The sequence below is a fragment of the Pinus tabuliformis genome, chromosome 8 (assembly GCF_031772625.1).
Source record: "Pinus tabuliformis cultivar Carrire ecotype Pingquan chromosome 8, CPIR1, whole genome shotgun sequence".
Lineage (NCBI taxonomy): Eukaryota > Viridiplantae > Streptophyta > Pinopsida > Pinales > Pinaceae > Pinus > Pinus tabuliformis.
In genome coordinates this window covers 895,791,799-895,815,194 of record NC_142294.1, presented here as the reverse complement: position 1 = coordinate 895,815,194, position 23,396 = coordinate 895,791,799, and the positions used below count along the sequence as shown (strand labels likewise).

At 38.5% G+C, this 23,396-nt stretch overlaps 1 protein-coding gene and 1 pseudogene across 2 annotated transcripts; both read right to left on the bottom strand.

Annotated features, from left to right (window-relative positions):
* Positions 1-1,168: 1,168 nt before the first annotated feature.
* Positions 1,169-4,945, bottom strand: LOC149238429 (putative pentatricopeptide repeat-containing protein At3g13770, mitochondrial pseudogene; annotated as a pseudogene). The gene is made up of 2 exons (XR_016246377.1): positions 3,277-4,945; positions 1,169-1,388 (listed from the first exon to the last, which is right to left on the bottom strand). The product of XR_016246377.1 is annotated as a putative pentatricopeptide repeat-containing protein At3g13770, mitochondrial pseudogene (transcript).
* A 93-nt stretch (positions 4,946-5,038) lies between these two features.
* LOC149238428 (putative pentatricopeptide repeat-containing protein At3g13770, mitochondrial) lies at positions 5,039-5,692 on the bottom strand. The gene has a single exon (XM_089369561.1). It carries the CDS (start codon positions 5,690-5,692, stop codon positions 5,039-5,041), a length of 654 nt encoding a protein of 217 aa, XP_089225687.1.
* Between the last annotated feature and the right edge of the window lie 17,704 nt (positions 5,693-23,396).

Sequence of the window (23,396 nt, the reverse complement as noted above, 5' to 3'; positions counted from 1 at the left end):
GCTGTGTAGAACTGGAATCATGGGGTAGTTTGATTGGTATATGTGAAAGTCACAGTAAATATAGCATGAACATTTTATGTCTACTCCATATACCCATCTTTCCTGCCTTTAAAAAGAAATATAATTTGATGCAATTGTTTTCCCAATCTAAACCAAACTGAATATAATAGAATTCCAAATATTCCCATGAACAATAAAAGAAAACAAAAAGTTGATTTAGGATTGATAACGAGAACCATAAAGCAAAGACAATAGCAAGAATGACAACAAATGAGCTTCCTTCTTGTACCAAATGAGCTTATGCTGAGATCATTTTTACTGAGCATTAGTAATCCTCAAAAGATGAGCTTGAATCCTTTTAATGGCAGAAATGTGTAGTGGCCAGTGGATATGCTAAAAAAGGGGTTCTCTTATGGCAGAATATAAAAAAATGATGAAAAAAGCTCATTAAATATACCTTCTGTGGAATTCTAGAACCTAAAACTCTGTTTCAAATAATTGAACCCCATCGATATTTTTAAATGCTGGCAAAAAATTCTTGGAACGTTTATAAAGTGTAATGTAACATGGGATTTTGTAGTTCCTAGAAAATGCCTATGCCATTTCAATTATCAGGGGCGGGTGGGTATAGGAATATTGTCATTACTGTATGCATCACAGAGCCATTTGATCAACAGTGGAAATATGGTGAGGGGAGCAGATTTCAAAGAATGAATCAGTGTTTTCATTGGCATGTTCGAGGAACATAGATGGAATAGAGTGGACACTTGCAAGGATCTTCCTTATTAGCTTAAATTGGTTAATTAATAATTTCAAGGGGTTACCATTGCAATGATAAGTACAGTGATTGCAACGAATCTGCTTTACTGACATAAAAAGGAAGATACCAAAATGGAGTGGAGCTGAACATCAAAAGTTTGGAATATAACAGATTGCTAGCAAGAAATTCACTGCAATGGATTTCATTATATTCAATTTATTACAAAATGCTAGAACTATTTCCTCAATACTCTGGAAACTGCCATAGTATTGAATAATACTTCCCTCGTGCTTCCAAAGCATCATTTCATGTAATGATGCTTATACAAAAGGTAAATTAATCTATCACAGCTTTATCACTTGCTGTACAACTGGGAGTTGGAAAACCATGGACTAGATAAAATACAAATCTTCAAACCATGACCATCACTTCCATGATGCATTTTACAACGAAAAAATATATGTATAGATAAACATTGTGTGATTGGAAAAAGACCACATTGAGTGCTTGGATGAGAATTGCATGCTTGGAAAAAGACCACATTGTGTGCTTGGCTGAGAATTTATGTCTTCCACATTGAGGTTCAATGCATGGACAATCTTGGTTGGACGCAGAACTGTAGAACAACCTGAAAAAAAAGAGCATCCACGTTAAAATTTTGAGAACTAATCAACACCATCATTATCCTAGTAGACCATAAACTATATGTGACCAGGAACATCAACACGCATATATACACGAGCACACAAAATCAAAATAAACACTTTCATCGAACACACAACTAAAAGATAACAACCGACGTTGATTTGGGCAATAGGACAGTTAACACTTTATCACAAGCATAAAAGGACAGAACATCGTTCAGTGAACATCAACAAATCATGAAGAGGGCATGTTCAAAATAACATAACAATCTACTACGCTATCATATACTATTCCATGAAGGAAACATCAGCTTGATGAAGTCATGAAAATCCAACGAGATCTCTGACTAGAGGCAAGGAATCAAAAATCCAACAACAAAAAATGCAATGATAAGGTTCAAACCTCATTGGCCTTTGACCATGACAATGTCCAGGTTGTTTATGGGATTAAAATATTTAAAAAATAAAATAAAAATAAATACATAAGGGTAACAAGAAGCATGAAAAAACAGGGTAATGAGAATAACCTTGTTTCACCTAAAATAATGGAAAACTTAGAAGCAAGAAAGCCTTAATTGTCACCAACAAAGCTAGGATGAGATAAAATTCAACAATAGGTCTATGAATAAATCAATTCCGTGGAACAAGAGGCACATAATGAAAAGGTACAAGATTATTCTCATATTCCTGAACATTATTTTGAGTAGTGTGACTTTCCTTTAGACATTCCTATGGAAAAGGATATCATCAAAGCATCAAAATAAGAGGTAACAGAACTAGATGTTTTAGAGAGACATATCAAAAGAGAGAATGAAATGCTCAAAGAGAAAAACCACAAGATTCTCAAAAGGATGTATCACTGGTAGCATAAAAATTCCAAACTCAAGAAATATAGGAGGGAACTACACTTAAAGATCAAAATTATGAACAGAAATATACAAGTGAGGAAGCCTAGATGGTTTGTTGCCATGAAAAATAAGGGCACCCAAAACAACCTGGACATTGTCATCTAACCATCTGAAACCATACTCTAAATCAGGAAGTTGACAAAAAAATTGCAATTTTGTCAAATTGCATGAGGACATGCACTAAATTAAGTATGGGGAATGATGGGCCCATAATTAGTAACATTTTATCATTTTTCTACATTAGTCTGATCTCTTTTACCTTGTAGAAACCCTCATAATCATCTTTCCTACATCATTTTGTCATATTTCACATGAAATATTCCATATGAACTAAAGAAGGTTCTACAAATGTAATAATTATGTTATTCTACGTTTTATATGTTTTTCTTTGTAAAATTAGGCTAATATGCAAGTATTGTAGAAATTAACAATTTATGTAGCTCATCTATTAATCTGTAGTAGAATCCAAGGTTAGTAATGCTTTTGAAGTAGTGAAGTTGAATGAATCACATGGACAGGTAGAAAAAGACTGCAATAAGGTGATCCATCCATCTGGTGCATCAAAGAAGCGATTGAGTCATCATGGTGGTGAAATCAAATCTTAGGTCAACCCATCACATGGCACAAAGCGCGAAGATAGATTACACTAAGATGATTATGTGGTAGAGCAACCAACATCAAGTGATGAGATATCTTTATGTATCAAACATGTTAAGGAATAACACAATGATGGATTGAGTGTTCATATGCATTAATAGTGAGATACAAGCGAAGCATAGGGATTAAATTTGAAAAATATCAAATGGATACTTACTCATCATCCTCATTCTGATTTTGTTATTTTCAAAAATGATAGAAATTGACCTCATCATCCTCATTCTGATTTTGTTATTTTCAAAAATGATAGAAATTGACCTCACTTGGCACAGTGAAGGACAATAGAAACAAAGAAGATGTTCCTCACATTCTAAAGCTACCTCAGCAGTTAGCCAAGTTCGAACGCCTGACCCTAACTACAATTTCCCTCTGAACAATCTTGGAGATGAATTTGGTGGCAGTGTGATAGTCACCACAGACACGAAGGTTTTTACAACTCGTACAGGTGTCCCTTGGGGTGTGCTAATAAGCCCGAAAGCAATGGCCAGCTTTTCACTGTGATGGCAAAGAATATATTCCTTCAGCTCTTCCTCTATGTTATGCAGCACAAAGTTTGTGTCGGGTAGATACCCTATTTCCTTCATCTGACTAGTCAAGTTATCTATCATTGCATAAATCCCCTCAGATTGAGGGTGTGATCTATCCCCCGCGACAAAAGTATATACACTCTTCTTGATTTCAATCCAACTGTAGCCAGTTTCTTTCTTTATTCCTCTGTCCCTCATCATTTTTCTAACCTTTACTGCATCTGCCCACCTGCCAGATGGCGCATAGATGTTTGCTAACATCACATAATTACCAGAGTTTTGGGGGTCTAGCTCAAACAGGTGTTCAGCCCACCTGCCAGATGGCGCATAGATGTTTGCTAACATCACATAATTACCAGAGTTTTGGGGGTCTAGCTCAAACAGGTGTTCAGCTGCTAATTTGCCTAGCTCAACATTGCCATGGATTCTGCAGGCACCAAGCAAGGCACCCCAAATTGAAGCATTGGGCTCAAAAGGCACTTTCTCTTTGATTAATTTATGTGCATCATCTAGGCTCCCAGCTCGTCCAAGAAGGTCAACCAAACAGGCATAGTGCTCTGCTCTTGGAGTAATATGGTGATCTTGAATCATGGAATTAAAATATTGCCATGCTTCATCCACTAAGCCTGCATGGCTGCAGGCAGACAGAACAGCCAAAAAGGTAACATCGTTAGGCTTTATGCCCATCTGTTGCATTCGCTCAAAAAGTTGGAGAACATCCTTTCCATGACCATGCTTGCCATATCCTGTAATCATGGTAGTCCATGAAACCACATTTATTTCATGCATTGTGTCAAAGAGATGTCGTGCATCTTCTATCCTCCCGGATTTTGAATACATATCAACAAGAGTGTTCCCAAAAACAATATACGACTCAGATTCAACTTTAAAAATGTGAGCATGGATTTGCCTGCCCTGCTCCAGGGCTGCAAGGCCAGCACATGCACTGAGAACACTAGAAAACATAACATGGTCTGGTTTTATACCAACACGCCACGTTTCATAATAGATTGATAATGCCTCTTCATCATGACCGTGTTGTTGAGCATAACCAGTAATCATTGTCGTGCAAGCGATCACATCTTTTGGGTACATCAATTCAAATATAACACGTGCATTGTCCATGTTGCCACACTTGGCATACATATCAACAAGTGCCCCTCCCACAACAGAATATGATTGAAAACCCATCCTGATAACGCAAGCATGAACCTGGCTACCCTTTTCCAAGGCTGCTGAGCTGCTACACGCTTGTAGTATGCTGCCGAAAGTAAATTGATCAGGCTTCATTCCTGCCTGCTGCATTAGACAGAAGAGTCTCCAGGCTTTGTCAGCATCCCCTTGCACAACATAACCTGCAACCATTGCATTCCATGAAACCACGTCTCGTTGAAACATTTTGTCAAACACTCGGCGTGCATCCTCTATACTTCCGCATTTCGAGTGCATATCAACAAGAGCACTTTCCACAAATAAATACGACCGAAATCTTGTCTTAAGGATGCTACTGTGTATCTGTTTTCCCTGTTCCAGAGCCCATGATCATGCACAAGCCCGCAGAACACTTGCAAAAGTATACTGATTAGCCTTAATTCCAACCCTTAGCATATTGGAAAACAACAATAGGGCTTCTTCAGCATACCCATGTTGAGCATATCCTGCAATCATGGCAGTCCATGTGACCACGTTTCTTTCAAACATTTCGTCAAACACTTGGCGTGCATAAACAAGACTACCACATTTAGCATACAAGATAATAAGTTTGGTTTTCAAATTTGTATCTGGTTTAAACCCATCTTTGATCATATATTCATGAACTAGCCTGCCCTCTGCTACTGCTTTCATGTCAATACACGTCTGCAATAGAGAATTATAAACAGCGAGGTCTAGCTTAATTCCCTGTTGATCCATAACATGTAAAAAACCCATTGCCTCGTTCAATTTTCCTTGCTCACAGAATGTTTTAATATCTCTGCTCGCTTCACAGAATCCATTTTTGCCGAGTGATCTTTCATTGGCATTTTGAGTTGGCATTGACGATGGCGTGACTTCATTGCCCAGAGTAAAAGCAACAGTCGTAAATAACAAGTTACTCTGATAATGGAGACAATGCAGGATATTACGGCTATAGCAAAGTCTGTGTTTTTTGTAATATCTCCATCCTTGTGCCAGTAATGGTATGAAATTCCTTGCCATGCCATTGGCTAATAGTTTAGCTTCACTTCATGTACAAACAGAGATTTGCGTCCTTCAAATGTTGTGAGGTGATCACTGATGGCACATCTTTCCCTTACAAAAGCTGAACATGATACGCTTTGCAGTATTATGGACTGTCAGAAACTCACTCTAGAAGCCTGTACTCATGTAGCCCAAAATGAAAGGTTGGCCTTGAGGATGGTTGAGGAAGTTTTCTTCTCAGAAAATTCGAATGCAAATTCGAATGCAAATGAGTGAAATAGGAATTGGTTGGCGGCAAATTCGAATGGCCATACCGGCGCTCAGAATTTTGTCAGACGAATTAATGTTGCACGGTGGTGGGTGGAACGGTGGCGGAGGCTGGTGGAGTTTGCGAAAGGTGGCTGAGCGCGGAGGAATTGCTTGTGGCGGGCGCTGGCGGGGTGACAGAAAGTTGGCAATTCTTCAGACTAGTCTTTTAGAAGATAATAAAATATCATAGAATAAATGAAAATCTAAATGTTGTGAATATTTTATTATATTTTTTGAGGTGAAAAAATATTTGAAATGCTCAAATATATTTATTTAGAAAATGGTTAAATTATTTAACAAATAAAAAATGGTTTATTAATTAGTTTATGATGATTAATTCATTTAAATAAGAAACAATTATTAAATAATGATATAATTATTATTTTATGAGAGAAATGGGGCATAAATATGAAATAATAAATAAAAATTATTTATTTGATTATTCTAGAGTGGTTAAACAAAAAATGGTTAGAAATGATCATTAAATAATGATTTAATAATTATTTCAAGAGAATATTAAAGAAATAATGATCTATTTTAATTATGCTCATGAGGGTTTTGGATTTTATTGAGAAATACTTTAGGAAATTGGTTCACTAAATTATTGCCTAAGGTAAAAGAAGGTTTTAATATGTAAAAACCTATCTTACATGGTGCATTTTGATCAACCTAATAATACATGACTAGGTGATCATTTTTTGGGTGATAACAGATTGTTGCCCAACATAAGAGTTTGAGGAGGACATCGTATTACGAAAATATGTTGTAGTTTCACTTTGACGAAACACCGAAGGGGAGTCATAGGGAGAGATAGAGATCACTCAAGTAATAGGAAGGAGTTAAGTTGGAGGGGGTGAAACCCACCTGTGAGATAAAAGTTTCCTTTATTGATGAGTACAAGATCTCAATAATGCAGGGGAGATATACCCATACCTACGAGATAACCGAGTACAAATGATAATGGTGTGCCTAACAATCTGGGTCTGAGGTATATAATACATGGTACATGATATGTTGGCATCAATGGGGCAAAAAATGATATAATGAGATAACGATCCCCATATACATAATTTCCTCGAATATCGTGGCTAGGATTGATACAATTAAGTATGTTGATTTGAGGGTCACATGAGACATAATTCCCCCACGTTGGTGTGGTGAATGGGGGGGTGGGGAGACCACAACCAAAGAAGCCCTGATGAATAGGAGAGGTTTTTAAATATCTCAATGGACCATTTGAAATAGAGGTTCATGTTGTGAGTTATGCAATCGGTAGAAACAAAACCATTCAAATAACAATAACACCTTCTGAGGCTAGATCATAATTTTGTGACATCTAGGTATGTGAGGGGCTACCTGAAGGGACATCCCCTCATGAGGTTTAGAACATCTCACACACACCTCAGAAAATCTAGGAAAATCTGTTAGATCACTAAACCACCAAGTGTATGTTTCTTGATTGTGCGATAATGAGTTGAATTTGAGCATGCGAGAAAAAACCAAATAAAAGGGAACTAATGATTCACTTTGCTTGATTAGAGGCACCAAGAAAGGATGAAAGATGAAATCAAGGTACACGATCCTCTAGACTACTCTTCTAGAATAAATGTGTTGATGTTAACAAAAGCAGGCCCACCAGAGTTTAGGAAATTATGAATCCTCAACAAAGGAACAAGGATCATAGTATTATGGCTAATAACGACTAACACCGAGGATGATAATTGGAAGATATGGGGACTCGTGGATTTATGATTTACCTTGTCAGAGCATAACATGTAAGGTTGACCTCGTAGTGACTGACACAATTCCATAAGGGACAGTCAATTACTCAGACAGAGGATTTTCAAAGGCACATGAGGATAGATGGAGGTCAAATATGAGAAAAATGGGATGAATGCTACACATAGATGCATAATATATTGTAACAGGACTGAATGGGACTTTGAACAGACTCCATAGATGTAGGGGTGAGTCATCTCTAATGCTTTGAAGAAAGGTGACTATATGATGCTTCCACATGGGAAAGGCCCACAACGTTTAATAGAATGAGTAAATAGTGATTACTCGTGACAAAACTCGACTCATAATTCTAAAAGTTCAAAGGAAAAGTGGTACGAGAGTACATGTGACTCATATTAAGAGATTTGATTTAATGTGCCAAAGTGAGATGTCATGGAAAAAATGGATTTGTGGCGAAGTTTCAAATTACAAGAAACATGGAGACCCATTGTAGAGATTGGTGAGAAATTTCCGATAGTGCTGACGGTTTTTCAAACCAAGCTACCACTTACTCCTAATGGCAGAAAAAAAACTAGAGTTTTTCCTATAAAAGGGCTTCTTGCCCCGAACTCCAATTCATTTGTACATTGATTTGTTGGAGAATTTAGAGAAGAGTAAGAGGTACTAAATCTTGGTGAGCTCGTAGCAGAGTCGTTGGATTTCGAATCTATGACTTAGTAGGTGGCCTTACTTGTCTAGAAATGGCCTTAATGCCTCTTGGAAGGATGGTTTCCCATGAAGAATTAAGGAAAGAAGGTTGTCCATTTAATTTATGAAAAAGAGACATTATGTATGGAAAATATACAAGTGAAAAGATGTTTATTTTTTTAATAAACAATATCTCCTATCTCTCTCTCATCCCAATCCCAAAATCAATAAGGAATATCGTTTAAATTTAATGTCCCGAGCTACATTTTTAAGACATAGTTAGGATTCTTAAGAAAATTACCCAAACGGTAACACAATTCTTGTTATTGTTAGACCTATGCATTAAGGATTTCTCTAACATCCACTTTAATAAGCATCTTTCCATGTGCTCAATCTTCTCAATAAAAATAACATACTTTGTGGTGTTAATGAATAATTTCTATTAAGTTTCTTCTTTTATGGATCTTGGGGAATTCCTAAACATAAACTTCTTAGACTAAATAAGAAGCGATCGATTTGTAATATTCTTTTTTTTGTGGATATGGTTAATGTGGACAGAATCTACCCATGGTATTTACCATGGTAGTTGCCCATGGCATTGACCCATGGAATTTGCCTTCATTTTTCGAGTGAAAACAATAAAATAAAGTCTTTAGAGAGTCAATGAAGCATATAAAAGGGGATAGGAGCCTAACAATGTAATCATCGAGAGTTATTTAGCTATTTTTCTTTTGTTGAGAGCTTGTCAAGGCTAGTTCTAGTTGATCCCAAGGACGAAAACCCCGTGGGAGTAATTTCTCTGGTGGATCCATCAAGGATCTAAGATTGTGCTTCAGCATCTTTAATTTCTTTGTTGATGGGAAGCCATACATGCCAAGGCACAAGCTTTAGTAGTGCTTGTGTGGGCATGTAATTTTGTTTATATTTATTTACATAAATAAGAAGTTGCATTCTCATATCTTTATTTTGTTCGGTGTTTTTACTGGAATAATTTTATTAGAACACCTACAATGTACCAAAACTCATTAAAGTTTTGATGATTAGGAAATTACAGTGGTATCAGAGCTCCGCATCCTGCCAGCCTGAGATTTTTATTGGAAAATTCTAAATTATTTATAGGGTGATTTGGAGGTTTCATGTAGGGAACTTTGGTGGAATTTATCCTCACCATAGCCAACATTTCCATCTTCGATGGTATTTTGTATCATCCTAGTTGGTTCTATTTTTCGGTTGATTGGAAGGAGAATTTTCTGCATTATTTTGAGAGTTATTGTTTTATTGCAAACAAAAGAGAAAACATTACTTTGCCAAATTTTTAGATTGGACCTGGGTCTGCTTTACCATATTTATCCATTCAAGTTTACAGGATCGAGATCAAACCCCTATCAGATTTGAGGGTCTATTTTCAATTGTATTGCAAGGCTGTGAGATTTGTTGTAGTAAGTACTACCATCTTGACTATAATTTGATTACAGGTCTATAGAAATCCAACGAAAGAGTTCATCTCCTTCTCGTGTGTCAAATACCAAGGGTTCAAAGGCTAAATTTTGAGCACATGTATCATATCATATTATATATGTTTTGTTTCAAGATCAATGGTATGAATATATTTTTGTAATCTATATTGGAAAGAGGCTTGATCATTTAAATCTAAGGAGGAGACCCTGCCTTTCGATGCCATATTTAACTTGCTCATAGATCTAAAGTGTCTCCTTGAAGTAATTGTAGATTGATTTCATTGGAGGTAAAAGAGGTCAAATTGCAAAGGTTGGAAGGTCGAGTTTCTAAACTTGATCCCAAGGAAGAATATAAATTGTTTAATCAAGCTCATCCTAGGATTGAGATTGAACCCATAGCCAAATTTGGAGATTGATCACCTAGAGGCCACATTTCTTTTCCAAAGACTGAGGGTTTCAAGGGTCCTTACTCCACGCATTTTCCAAAATTCTTTCTCTTGTAGTGTTTTCTTCTTAAAGATGTACGAAAAGAACCCACTTAAGACTGTGGATGATAAATAGTATCAACAATGTAAATGGCTGCTAAAAATTGTAGATCTGCAACAAATGACAGAAACAAAACCTACGAAAGTCCTAATCTATGCCACAATCATAGTTAAAAAACAAAAAGAAACAGTAACAACTTCAATCATCCAATGGAAACTAGATATACAAAGAATAGATTTTATTATAACACCTGTGAAAGGAAAAAATAAATGTTACATGTCCCCCTCTATGGGATGGGCTCTTGGCTATCCTCAAACGTCTTCATCTTCTGTAAAGTCTGTCTCCTCTATAATGTGAAAACCTAGTAAATAAAATGTTTGAGCTTAATGGGAAATCAAATGGTAGAGAAATGGAGTGCGTCAATGAAAATAGTCAAAAGTGAATAATGAATGGAAAACCCTTCTATTTATAACAAAATATTGAGTTATCCTTGAATAATGAGCAATAATAAAATATTATTAACCCCATTCTTGGAATAACCACTTGGAATATTTTACTGTATTTGGTTAGGAGGGAAAAAGTATTTAAACTTTTATTTAGAAATAATAAATAAATAAATGATTTATTTATCATCTCAACAAATTTGTTAAGGAATAATAAAGAAATAATGATTTATTTAATTATTCCTAAGGGGTTTTTCAAATTTGACAAGGAATAATAATTAATTAGTCATTAATTAATTATTCCTAGAGAAAAATAAGATAATTAATAATTTATCTATTGATTTTTCATTATTTGGTCAAATATGACAAAGAATAATAATTGAACAATGGTTTAATTAATTATTCCTAGAAGAAAATCAAATAAATAGTGATTTATTTAATTATTCTGCATGAGTTTAATCATAAATTACTTAACAAAGGTGGTTTATTAAGTAATTTTTCACAGTGAAAGAAATTTTACTATCGTAAAATTCACTTTACATGGTGTAGTTCGATCCATCTAGTAAATTAGGCTAGATGATGAATTTTTGGTGATAACAGATTTCCCCCCAATGTATGAGTGTTAGGAGGAAAACATATGACCAAACTTTGTTGTAAAGACACAATCACTACACAACAAAGTGGAGAGAGAGAGAGAGAGAGAGAGAGAGAGAGAGATACAGCTGAAGCATGAGGATAGGGACAGAGTGCGCAAGGCCATTGCAAGTCACATTTTATGTTGTGGTACCGGACCTCAATGAGGTGGGGGAGGCATACATATACCCACCGAGATAACTTAGTACAAAAATAATGGTGTGCTGAGAAACATCAAACTGAGCAATGAAGTACATGCTGAATGGTACATGACATGTTGGCATAACTGAGTCAGAAAATAATACAATGTGTCCCATATATATAATGCATCTGGAAAAATATGAGTGAGGATTGAATATAATATGAACTGATTACATGAGATATAATGGCCCTTCCCTCAAAAAATGGGTTGGAGGGAGGGTAGAACAACCGAAGAAGCCATGTTGAATAGAGAAGGGATCTACAAAACTAAATTGATCATTTGAAGGAGACGTGCATGCTATGAACAATGTGATTGGTAGGAACCGAGCCCATCACATTTGTTGAACTGCATCTAACGTTGTAGCATAATAGGAATGCATCCAAGCATGTGGGGGGCTACCTGAAGGGCCACCCCATCATGAGGTCTCAAACATCTCATGCACACCTAGGAACCACTAGTACAATCTACTGCATCACTGGACCATTGAGTGTATGGATCACAAACATGAAACAATGAAGTCAAAGGGAAATAATGAGTCCCTCTACTCGATCCAATGTACCGAATAAGAATGGAAGTTGGAACCAAGATACACCACCCTTTAGGTTGTCCTTCTAGAATAAATGACCTGATGTCGACAGAATAGGGCTCGCGATAGGTGAGGCAATGAGGATCCTCAACTAAGGTATGAGGGAAAATATTAATATGAATAATGAACTAACACCAGGTATAATGGAAAATGAGGGACTGAGGGACAAATAGATGACTTCCCTTGTCAGAGCATAAAGTGGATGGTTGACCTGGCAGCCACTGACTCAACTCCGGATGGGATGTGGACAACATGACTGGAGGCCAAAATGGGCAACATGGGATGAACGATATCAAAATATGGATGGAATACTATGATATGATACAATTGGATACGAAACAGACTCCATGGATGCAAGGGTGACTCATCACGGATGCTCTGAACAAGGGTGACTTGATGACGCTGCCACACAGAATAGGCCCGGCGGGGACCATGAAAAAATGAGTAAATGATGGTTACACATGATGAAAATTGACACTTGAGATGACAAGTTCCAAGGGAAGGTGGTCCCCAAGTTACAAGCATCGCATATGAAGAAATTTGATTTTGAGAGGCGACGAAGTGACCCTTCTTGGAAAAATGGCTTCCTAATGAAGTGTCAAATCATCCAAAACTAAGAAAGACTCACTATAATACTCGATGAGAGATTTCTAATGATGTTGATGGTTCGTCAAGCTGAGCTACCATTTGGTCAAAGCGGGCAACAGGAAAATTGTGGATTTTTCTATGAAAGGACATTTTCCCTCTAATTGGAATTCATTTTCTAAGTGAGTTGTGGTGAATTTGGAGAGGAGGAAAATTCCCTAAATCTTGTAGAGATCGTAGTGGAAAAACCAGCCATCAGAATCAGGATCTGCGACTTTCAGGTAGGTGGCCTTACTCATCTCTTCATTTTAGTTGTTTATTTCGTGATTTTTGGCTCTTGGCAGCTCCGTGGGAGACCCTTGCTCCTCTTCATAGTCGCATCACAATTTTTGTGCCTAGAAGTGTAATTTGGATCACAGGAAAGAGGTGAAAACCTGCGAGCTCACACTTTTTGGGCATAAAACTATGATTTGGGGCTGAAAATAGGGGTGGTTTGCTCGCTTGGTGGGGGTTGTAGGTTGATCAATGTAGACCAATGTTTTCTTCTCTCAACTAATAAGACATGTGGTGTTTTGCAGGCATGGCAGAGCTAAAGATCAACTGGTGTGAGTGAGACTTGGATACTCTCCGATCCGAGATTCAGATGGATCATGGGTTTCGAGGGGCATTGGCTCACTATGGGGTTCTCAAGTTGGTAGAGAACCCATTGATGAGGGCACATGAGCCCTCTCTATTAAGAATTGTGAGCTATTGGGATCCAGACCATGAGGTATTTGTTGTGTAGGGGCACAAGATTGAGCTCACATTACAGGATATTTATTTCTTCACTAGACTCCCTCCCCTTAGAGATGTGGGGGATATCCATCTGGTGTTTCCTTGTGGGAGGAACATTACAGAGTTTATGGAGCGCCATTATCCATGGGATGTGCATGTGAAGGACATGACTATCCCGATTGGTGATTTAGACCGACTAGAGACATAGTTTATTTCCGTAGTTGTGCTATGGGTCTTGGGTAGCCATGCGTTCCACCACATCACTGGTGGGCAGATGATGCTGGTTGAGAGTGTTTTGGCTAGCAGCTAGTATGGGTGGGCCGAGATGATGCTGTCATCAGTGAAACGATAGTTAAGTCTATGCAGGTGAACCATGACTATGCTTTTGTTACAATACTATGCACATTCTTCTTTGAGAAGATAGCCACCATCTTTTCTCATGTATAGATCCGAGATGGGGGCCCACAGGAGCGTAGGATCGGCCACTGGGGGCAGCTACTATAGAGAGGAGGATGGGGAGTCAGACGGGTGTTCCAACCTACATTTTTTGCACATTAGGATCAGATGCCCCTCTAGATTGACGATTATCCTTATACCAGGATGAACTATCAGGGAGATCCTGACTTGCCACTTTCGCTCAGGCGAGCATGGGAACTAAGTGTAAAATATGTGGTATGCAGATATAGCACCGATAAAACTGACAGGAAATGCAGGACGCGCCGCAGTGCTTGTGGCTACAGATTGGGGAACATCGTCATCTTTTCAGGTTCCAGGGGATAGTGTGCTACTCATTTATCTACACCGTAGATGTGGGGTACTCTTGACTAGAGTTTCTGAGCGCAGATGGCATGAGCTAGACGATCGATACATATATGAGTGTAACGACCTTCCCTTAGAGTGGCAAGGTATCATGCAGCACATGGCGATGCCTGGTCATGCAGTACGCGATCTATGTGCAGGTGGGGTAGAGCCTTTGGTGCGTGATCCTTCGGATAGTGACTAGATATGGGGACATGTGGGTCCCTTTAATTTTTATTTTCGTAACATGTTATGGGCATGTTGGATGTATTTAGACCTATGGGCTCCAAACACTTATATGATACATAATATGATTATGAATTTTTATATGACGATGATGGTTCGCCATGTGTTTTGTTTATGGTTGTCTTCTATGGTATACATGTGATAAATGCCAATCTAGAATGTTATTTGCAATGGTATCTACATAGTTATTTTGGGTTCTAGGAACTTGACTAAAAGTAATTGTTTCAAATTCACGTACCAACAACTTAACACACAGATATTTTCTAAATATGACTTGGTCATGCACATGATACACACCATTCAATTGCATGACAAGTAGCAAGGAATATAAACGAACATGAAGATGAAGGATGTGATGAGAAAGGGAATCGACTAACAAACCTATCACTGCATCATATTCGGCATGGTTATTGGTGGCAGATCCAATGCACATGCTGTTCGAAAGGACTAACATATGCAAGGGGGTAAAAATGGCCCAGGCTGCCGAGGCTATATTCCTAGAGAAGCAAGTTGCACCATCAACATGACCGATATATGTTGTGGATGATGGATCCATCTAAAAGGTGAAAAAGACGACATATGAGATGATGCATCCTACCTAACTTCATGATAGAAATAAAGACATGCAAATCAAAGAGATAAGCTATGGGAAAAATCTCTTTAGGTAGATTGCATTGGGATTATTAGGAAGGAAATGGCCTTTAGAATCCTCCAAAAAATATTCCCCCTTGCCTAAGTGCAAGGGTAATTAGGGGTAGACATAGCTTCCATGATGTCCTCATCAAAATGGAAGATGGGTGGACAAGAGGAATATTGACTACATCATGCGGCGACAGTACCTAGTGCATCAACTTGAGAAAGAAGGTTCATATATGCATCATAGGGAATGGTAGATGATGAGATAGTAGATGAAGGATCTATGTATGTTGAGACTTGGGATTCCGTCGAAAGAGGTTGAATAGAAGCACGTGTAGAAACCTGAGAAAGGATTGCCTATGAGGAACTCAAGGATGATGATAGGTAAAGGATATGGCCCGTGGTGTCCGTCGTCTCGACATCTGGGGAAGGGATAATGATGGTGGGACCAGATTCCCTCTATTCTAGTTTACTATTGGTACAAAAATCCATAGGTAGAGGGGTAGGTGATCCATTATGAGTGGTCTCGTATTAGCGAAGTGCCTTAAGGAAATCACAAAATTCGTAGAGATGAGGGCAACAATGGGAGTAGTCACCATGATGATCAGACATGGCACAAGGGTGATTTTTGTGTAACATTTTGAGTTTCTTGGGTGGACCCAGTAAGTTAACAAGGACTTTACGGATATTTGACTCAGGGAACATTTCATGAACCAAAGGTTTGAGATGAGGAAGCTCAGGATAATTATTGGGCGTGTGCCCCACAACTTTACACAAAGTGCACGGAGGTGACGACTTTGGGGCCTTGGCGACTAGAGGAGGTTGGAGATCCTTGTCCTTAGGTTCATTCCTCTTAGATTTCCCCCCCTGTCCGGATGCTTTCACAATAGGAGTGGGTTGCTCTGGAGGTTGTGATGCAACTAAAGTAGTGGTAGGGGCTGTAGGGACTAGTTGAACCAGGGTCAGAGCACAATAAGGTCTTAGTTGACCAGGAAGAATGCATGCAGGGGGATCAATGTACCATATGGGGATCCCTAATGGCATGTTATGAAGGACCAATGAAGCCATGACAAGGACATAAAATATTGCGAGAGGGGGAAATAAGAAAGGTATCTGGCATGCAGGGTAATGTCTCGGTGGAACAACTCCTGGATGGTTGAGACTTGAAGGAACAGTTCCTGGGGGGAAGATAGGAGAGGTACGCACAAATGGAGGAGGTCCTGGTGGGTGGATCTAGATGGCTCGGCTGGGATGGTAACCGCATGGTGTAGAGGAGCTCATTGTGGATCGAATGTACCAGAGTGCTTGATGACAACTCATGACGCTAAAAGATTTAGGCTCTAGGATGAGATGGGGAGGACCAGGGAAAGAACCCAACAATGAGGAATCTTTATAGACTCTGGGTGAAACACCAATGAGAGGAGTTGAAGACTTCTTATCTAACACTGATGAGATAATGGACTCCGGGGACATCACGGATGCCGGCTTGTAGTAAGTTAACTGATCTATGGTAACAATCTTCCCTTCATGGGGGAAGCACATCTTGTGGAAAACCATAGATGCGAAAGCTGACATGGCATATGTGTAACTATAGCCCAAGAGAATGTTGTAAGCTAAAGGGGCATCAATAACCTCAATATCTACATGGACAGTCTTGCCTGCAAGGGTCACTGGACAGTTGTGATACATGCTAAGAGGCTAGGAGGAGTGTCTGTCCCAAGCATGCAAGGTGATGGTGGAGGGGGACTAATGCTTTTTCCAAGTGGTAGCGGACATCACATAGGTGGATGCACCATCGTTAATAATGCATCGGGAGATGATGGCATTACGGACTCGGACTAGTACCTAGAAAGCAAAGGAGAAAGGAAATGGAGGATGTTCTGATGTATCAACTAGGAAGACAATCAAACGATCGTCAAAAGGATCTACTATGCCCAAAGAAGTTATTAGAGCTTTCTTTTCAGATGGGCATGACTGGAGTACATCTAGCATCGACATGGCAGCAGGTGATTGCGCCAAGTCATCTACTATATTGTATGTATGGGCAACTCGGTTAGAAGCTGTGTTACGGTGTAATGGTCCCTTTGGGATCTTGTGAATTGCCTCAGCTTTAGGTTGAGGGATCTGTAACGGAACATTTGATGTCGTAAGAGGCTTAGTAGAAGCTTTGGCTTTGGACTCAATGGCGGATGAAGTTGATGGCTTATCATATTGACATGATCGAGTTTGCAAGTTGATATCAGAGGAATTAACCTCATCAGAGTTCATCATGAGGATATGGTAGTCACTAGGAGTAGAAGGTTGGGGAGGGTGGGCTGCTTGACCTAGGTGAGGTTGAGAAGAAACAAATCCTTGTTGAGGGAAAGGATTTGTAAGCATTGTCGGTTGAGATGGTGTAGGATTCTGAGGTGATTGTTAGCCTCTAGAAGCTGCTTGAGCTTCCCACATTTGGCACATCTAGGGTAAGATAGGACACTCATGTGTATAATGGCCATGTACGCCACAACATGCATAAGGCTTTTTCATACGAATAGCCTTGTTTTGCTTGGGTTGGCTTCCCTGTTACTGGTTGTTGGCGTTAGTCTAGTTCCCCTGGGATTCGCTAGGTTGATTACCTTGATTACCCTGGTTACCCTTATTACCATTGTTACCCTTCCCCTTATTATTTTTCTTCAAAGTTGGGGATTGGTTGCACTCTATTGTGCAAACACCTGACCTTGAGGGGGCAATAGCTATTGAGGTTGAGGATGCATGGGAGGCTGCGGTGTTTATTCTTGAGGGGTTGGAGTGCTTGACTGTTCATAAGGAGGAGCAATGGTTTGGTAGTTAGGTTGGGGCCCTAAAAACATGTCGCTAGCAGGACGGGCATAAGTGTTGGAGGAACTGGTGCCCCTCTGTGGATGGCCATAACTTTGGTGAGTATATGGGGAAGGATGTGAAAGGGTTCCAACGATACCATCGGCAATGTGAGATTCCCCCGATGCATTAGGTGATATCTCAGAGCGGTTTGGAGAGCTTCTCCCTCAGTCTGAGGAAAATGGGATGCGACATATTTTCCAATGGGTGCTAAAAGGATCCTGAGAATCCAATCTAGATAGACACGGTCTTTGAAGGGAAGGGCATGACATGTGCTCCTCCTTCTATGCCACTCTTGAACATGGTTGGAAAGGTGAGTGGCAGAGGACTGATGAAATGAGGTCAATATCTTTTTACCATTGTCGTATCGGAGAGGTAGCTAGAAATATGAGAGGAACACTTTAGCAAGCGTCACGAAAGTGGAATGAAATATGGCGGGCTAGTCTACATACCATTTTGTAGTGTCTCCAGTGAGTGTGTGTTGGAACAACTGAAAACGAATGAAGTCATTGGTAATGGAGATGGGTGAACACCACATGTGGAAGGAGTGAACATGATCGGTAGGATCCTCTCCAGAATTACCCTAAAAATTTGGGATATCTAAGGGAAGCTTAGTTGGCATAGCCTGCCAACCAACATCGTGGTGTATTTGGTCGTTTATCAACTGGATAAAATCCAAGAGACTTAACCCAGCCATAAATGGGAGTATGGGAGTTTTCTAAATGGTTCATGAGACTACTCCTCTAGATGTGATCACTGGGGTAGAACTGGAGTCAAAACCAGGTTGGGTTGCTACACCAGCTATGGGACCAATCATGGTGACAATATGTGGCGAAGGAGGCTCGAAATCAGATGAACCAAGAGAAGAGTCGGTATGGGGACTCAGAGGGCTATGAACTCGAACCCGATGGGGAGGAGTAATATGCCCGAGTGGAAAATGGGAATGAAGGTGTAAGAGTCTCCATGAAAAATGCCTTGGTGGTGCAATGGTGGTAAGACACAAGTGACATGAAAATGGTGAAGGGAGATCAACAATATGACTTTGTATCGATGAGGGGAGATAAATTTATTATGTTCAGTCTTGTCTTGGTGGTGTAAACCAACTACCCTTCACTTAAGGTGTGCTTGTGTGTGCAAGTGTATTTATTGATTAAGCCCAGATCGTGTTTGTAAAAAAGAAAAAAGATTGTTGAAAATAAACTAAAATTAACAACAGTAAATGAACAACAAAAACATTAACTAAACCCCACGCAAACTAAATTTGCAAACACTATGTTGGTTGGTGGCGAAATCGACTGAAAAAACACTAAAAATTTCAAGGGATCTCAGTGTCGGTGTGACTGGGATGAAATGACACTAGGCTACTCGAAAGTGGTGCAGAAATAACAAAAAACCAGAGAGGAAGATGGCTACAAAAAGATAGGGATATGGGTGTAAATCCTAGGGCAACCGATGGGACCCTAAGGCCAATGACCAAACGAGGTTTAATATGAAACTATGGATGGAAACAACCTATCTTTGGAGATCTAAAAGAAAAGGGTACAGATCTCGAAAATATGACTAAAAGTGCTGGAGAAACTCAGACTTCTTACTTAGCTAAATTCGTCCTATAATGGTGGAAGCATACTAGAAGCCCTAAGGTGATAAATTCCACTTTGACAAGTAAATCAGAGTAGCTCAAGGCCTAAGCAGGATGAGATAGATGTCAAACAACCCATCACATAGCTCCCGACAAAACCTAGAAACAGATCTGATAAAAACCCGGAAACCCTAAAATCGTAGGTACTAACCTATTTTGAGGGGGGATTGCAGTTTTTGGGGTGAAAGGTGCACTCTAGACTCGAGATCGCACTTTTTGGGCTAAAAAGTGTGATTTTTGCTCCTTGATTCCCGGTCGGAAAATCTCGGAAAAAACTAACATCTTTGTCGCAGCTCGTTCGTGTGACGTGCAAAAAAGACCAAAAAACTTGCAGAAGTTGGAAATTTGACATATCTAGGGTTAGAAAGCTAGTAAATAACATTAAGAGTCTAAACAAATAAGAAACCCTAACCTGAAAACTGAAGGTCACCCAAGTTTCTGGATCTGAAGTAAAAAACCAACGGAGTTGCCAATTTTGTTGTAGTGTTTTCGTCTCAAAGATGTACGAAAAGAACCCACTTAAGACTGTGGATGACAAACAATCTCAACAATATAAATGGCTACTAAACATTGTAGATTTGCAGCAAATGATAGAAACAAAACCTAGCATAGTCCTAATCTATGACACAATCATAGTTAAACTACGAAAAGAAACAGTAATAACTCCAATCATCCAATGGAAACCAAATATACAAAGAATATATTTTATTATAACACCTGTGAAGGGAACAAATAAATTTTACCAGTCCCCCTCTATGGGATGGGTTCTTGTCTATCCTAAAACGTCTTGAGCTTGTGTAGAGTCTCTCTCCTCTATAATGTGAAAATTCAACAAATAAAATGTTTGACCTTAATGGGAACTCAAATGGCAGAGAAATGGTGTGCGACAATGAAAATAATAAGAGTTATAGTAGTGAGTGTAACAACAAAAATAATCAAAAGTGAATAATGAATGAAAAATGTCTCTATTTATAACAAAATATTGAGTTATCCTCGAATAATGAGCAATAATAAAATATTATTAACCCCATTCTTGGAATAACCACTTGGAATATTTTATTATATTTGGTTAGGAGGGAAACGTATTTAAACATTTATTTAGAAATAATAAGTAAATAAATGATTTATTTATCATCTCAAGAAATTGGTTAAGGAATAATAAAGAAATAATGATTTATTTAATTATTCCTAAGGGATTTAGTCAAATTTGACAAGGAATAATAATTAATTAGCGATTAATTAATTATTCCTAGAGAAATATAAGATAATTAATAATTTATCTTTTGATTTTTCATAACTAGGTCAAATATGACAAGGAATAATAATTGAACAATGGTTTAATTAATTATTCCTAGAAGACAATAAAATAAATAGTGATTTATTTAATTATTCTTCATGGGTTCAATTATAAATTACTTAACAAAGGTGGTTTATTAAGTAATTTCTCACAATGAAAGCAATTTTACTATGGTGAAATTGACTTTACATGGTGTACTTTGATCCATCTAGTAAATTAGGCTAGATGATTAATTTTTGGTGATAACACTTTCATCAAAGGGGATTGAGTTAGACAAGGAGAGAGGGCAGAATATTTTTTCTTTAGCAAGTGAATCTGAGGGCCGTTGACGATAGTACCAATAGCCATATGCATAGATTGCATCAAAACACTCTATCGACATTGCTCACCCGTGGATCAGGTCAATAATGGTCTGATCCACCATTTCACCTTCCGAGAGGCACCTCACCACGAAAGGTAGTATTCACATCACTAGAGAAAGGAGGTCAGCCGAAAATTGCACAGACCCATCAAATCAATTGCATGGGACTATACCACTCACAAAAGGGAATTTGAGGCACTCATAACCAAACAGTCGCATTGTTGATATGAAGGGTGATGTTTCTTAGTAGCAGTCAAGGTTGCGAGGAGGGTAATTTTGTCTGCTAAAATGAACACCGAGCCATCTAATGAGTAGAGGTGTTAGATTGGTTTCAGCCTCTGATTCGTTTCAATGGAAGGCGAAAGGGAGTATGAGTGTTGCATGCTGATTAGTTGATATAGCCTGAGCATTGGTCGCATTGCCAAAACACTATCACAACAACTGTTTGAACAGAGAAAGGAGTTTAGTGTCACCATATCTTTTCCAGGTGAAAGGAAGTGGACATAGCTTGGGTGTTGCACTATCACCACAACCCTCTAAGCGCAGGAACGAGCCGAGCATGTTTCATAGGCTTTGGTTCTGGCATTAACCATCGATTCATTATGGGAGTCAAATTTCTCATCACTCTTAATAGCAGAGACAAGATTATTTTTACCGTAGCGTCGGTCAAGGAGCCAACCATGGTCCTCTTCAGGCGCACGCCAAAGTATTTGTTTTATTACATTAGATAAAATGATCTCGCTACATCAAGATCACTCACACATTAGTCATAGAGGCAAAGACACCGTGTTTTTGTGGAATTGAGTAAATTATATTTCATTAAAATATTTCGTGGTGGCTCACCATAATTAAATAAATTAATGCTATGTCTTTTTTCATTATATAATATGTTGCATTTTGTGGTTGGATTGATGTAGAGGTTTATCATTGTCGAATATAGTCTTAAGCCTATACATTTGAAACCTCTAACATCAAATTCAATGTCACACATGATCCATTGATCACTCGCAAGGGCATAATTATTGGGTCCACAAACTCTTGATTAGCGTAAGAAGATCTATGTCTTTACCTGAAAACTGATTCTCTTTCCATCTAGACAGATTTTCCGCTCAAAAATCTCAGTGTGGAAGCATGAAAGATGGTGGGTTATGGACCAAACCATGTTTATAGTTTTGAAAATTTTAATTGGTTTTAGCATTTGACAAGGGTTTTGTGAAATTTTAGAGTTTGACGATATAAAGGAGATTTTGTGTTAAAAAAAGAAGAAGAAAGGGAATAGGAAAGGAAGGAGGTGGTACAATCATCTTACTATTACCAATCAAGTTTGTATTTACCTTATCTTGGGGTGAAATCCATTGAAGAATTAGTGTATTCATGCTTTGGTATGAGGGGATATGGGACTTTCCTTAGAAAACCTCATAAAATTTTGGACAAAATTCTAGATAAAATAAAAGAAGCATGGGGCCTTTCATTAGTAATACCACTTTAGAATAGAATAGCAAGTCTTTCTTAAAAATGGTCTATGGCATTATGCAACAAAAATGCCCATGGGAAGTGAAGGAAGGACAAGGAAGAGGAGCTAAGTTCTTTGCACTTGGATCTGAATTGCAACGAACAAAGTCAACCATAGACCTTCAGAAATTGGAGGAATTAGACACATGTCCCTTAAAGGTGGGGCAACCAGAATGGAGGAAACTCAGTTGGAATCTCAAGCCATCTATGCTTGCATTAATACAACCCAAACTCTCGGAGCATCCTTGTGAAGAGGTCAAGCTCACAGTTGCTTCTTGTTTAAGTAAGATCATAGCTTTAACATCCCGAGTATTTTCTTACAATAATGATATTATGAGGGAGATATTGTAGTTGATAGTGGAAGGCCTTAAAGGGTTGAATAACATCATGCTTCCTACCTTTTAGAACCGATGTAGAAATTTTAACAGTCATGGTAGAATTCAACTTTGGCATATTCATACTAAATTTGGAATGT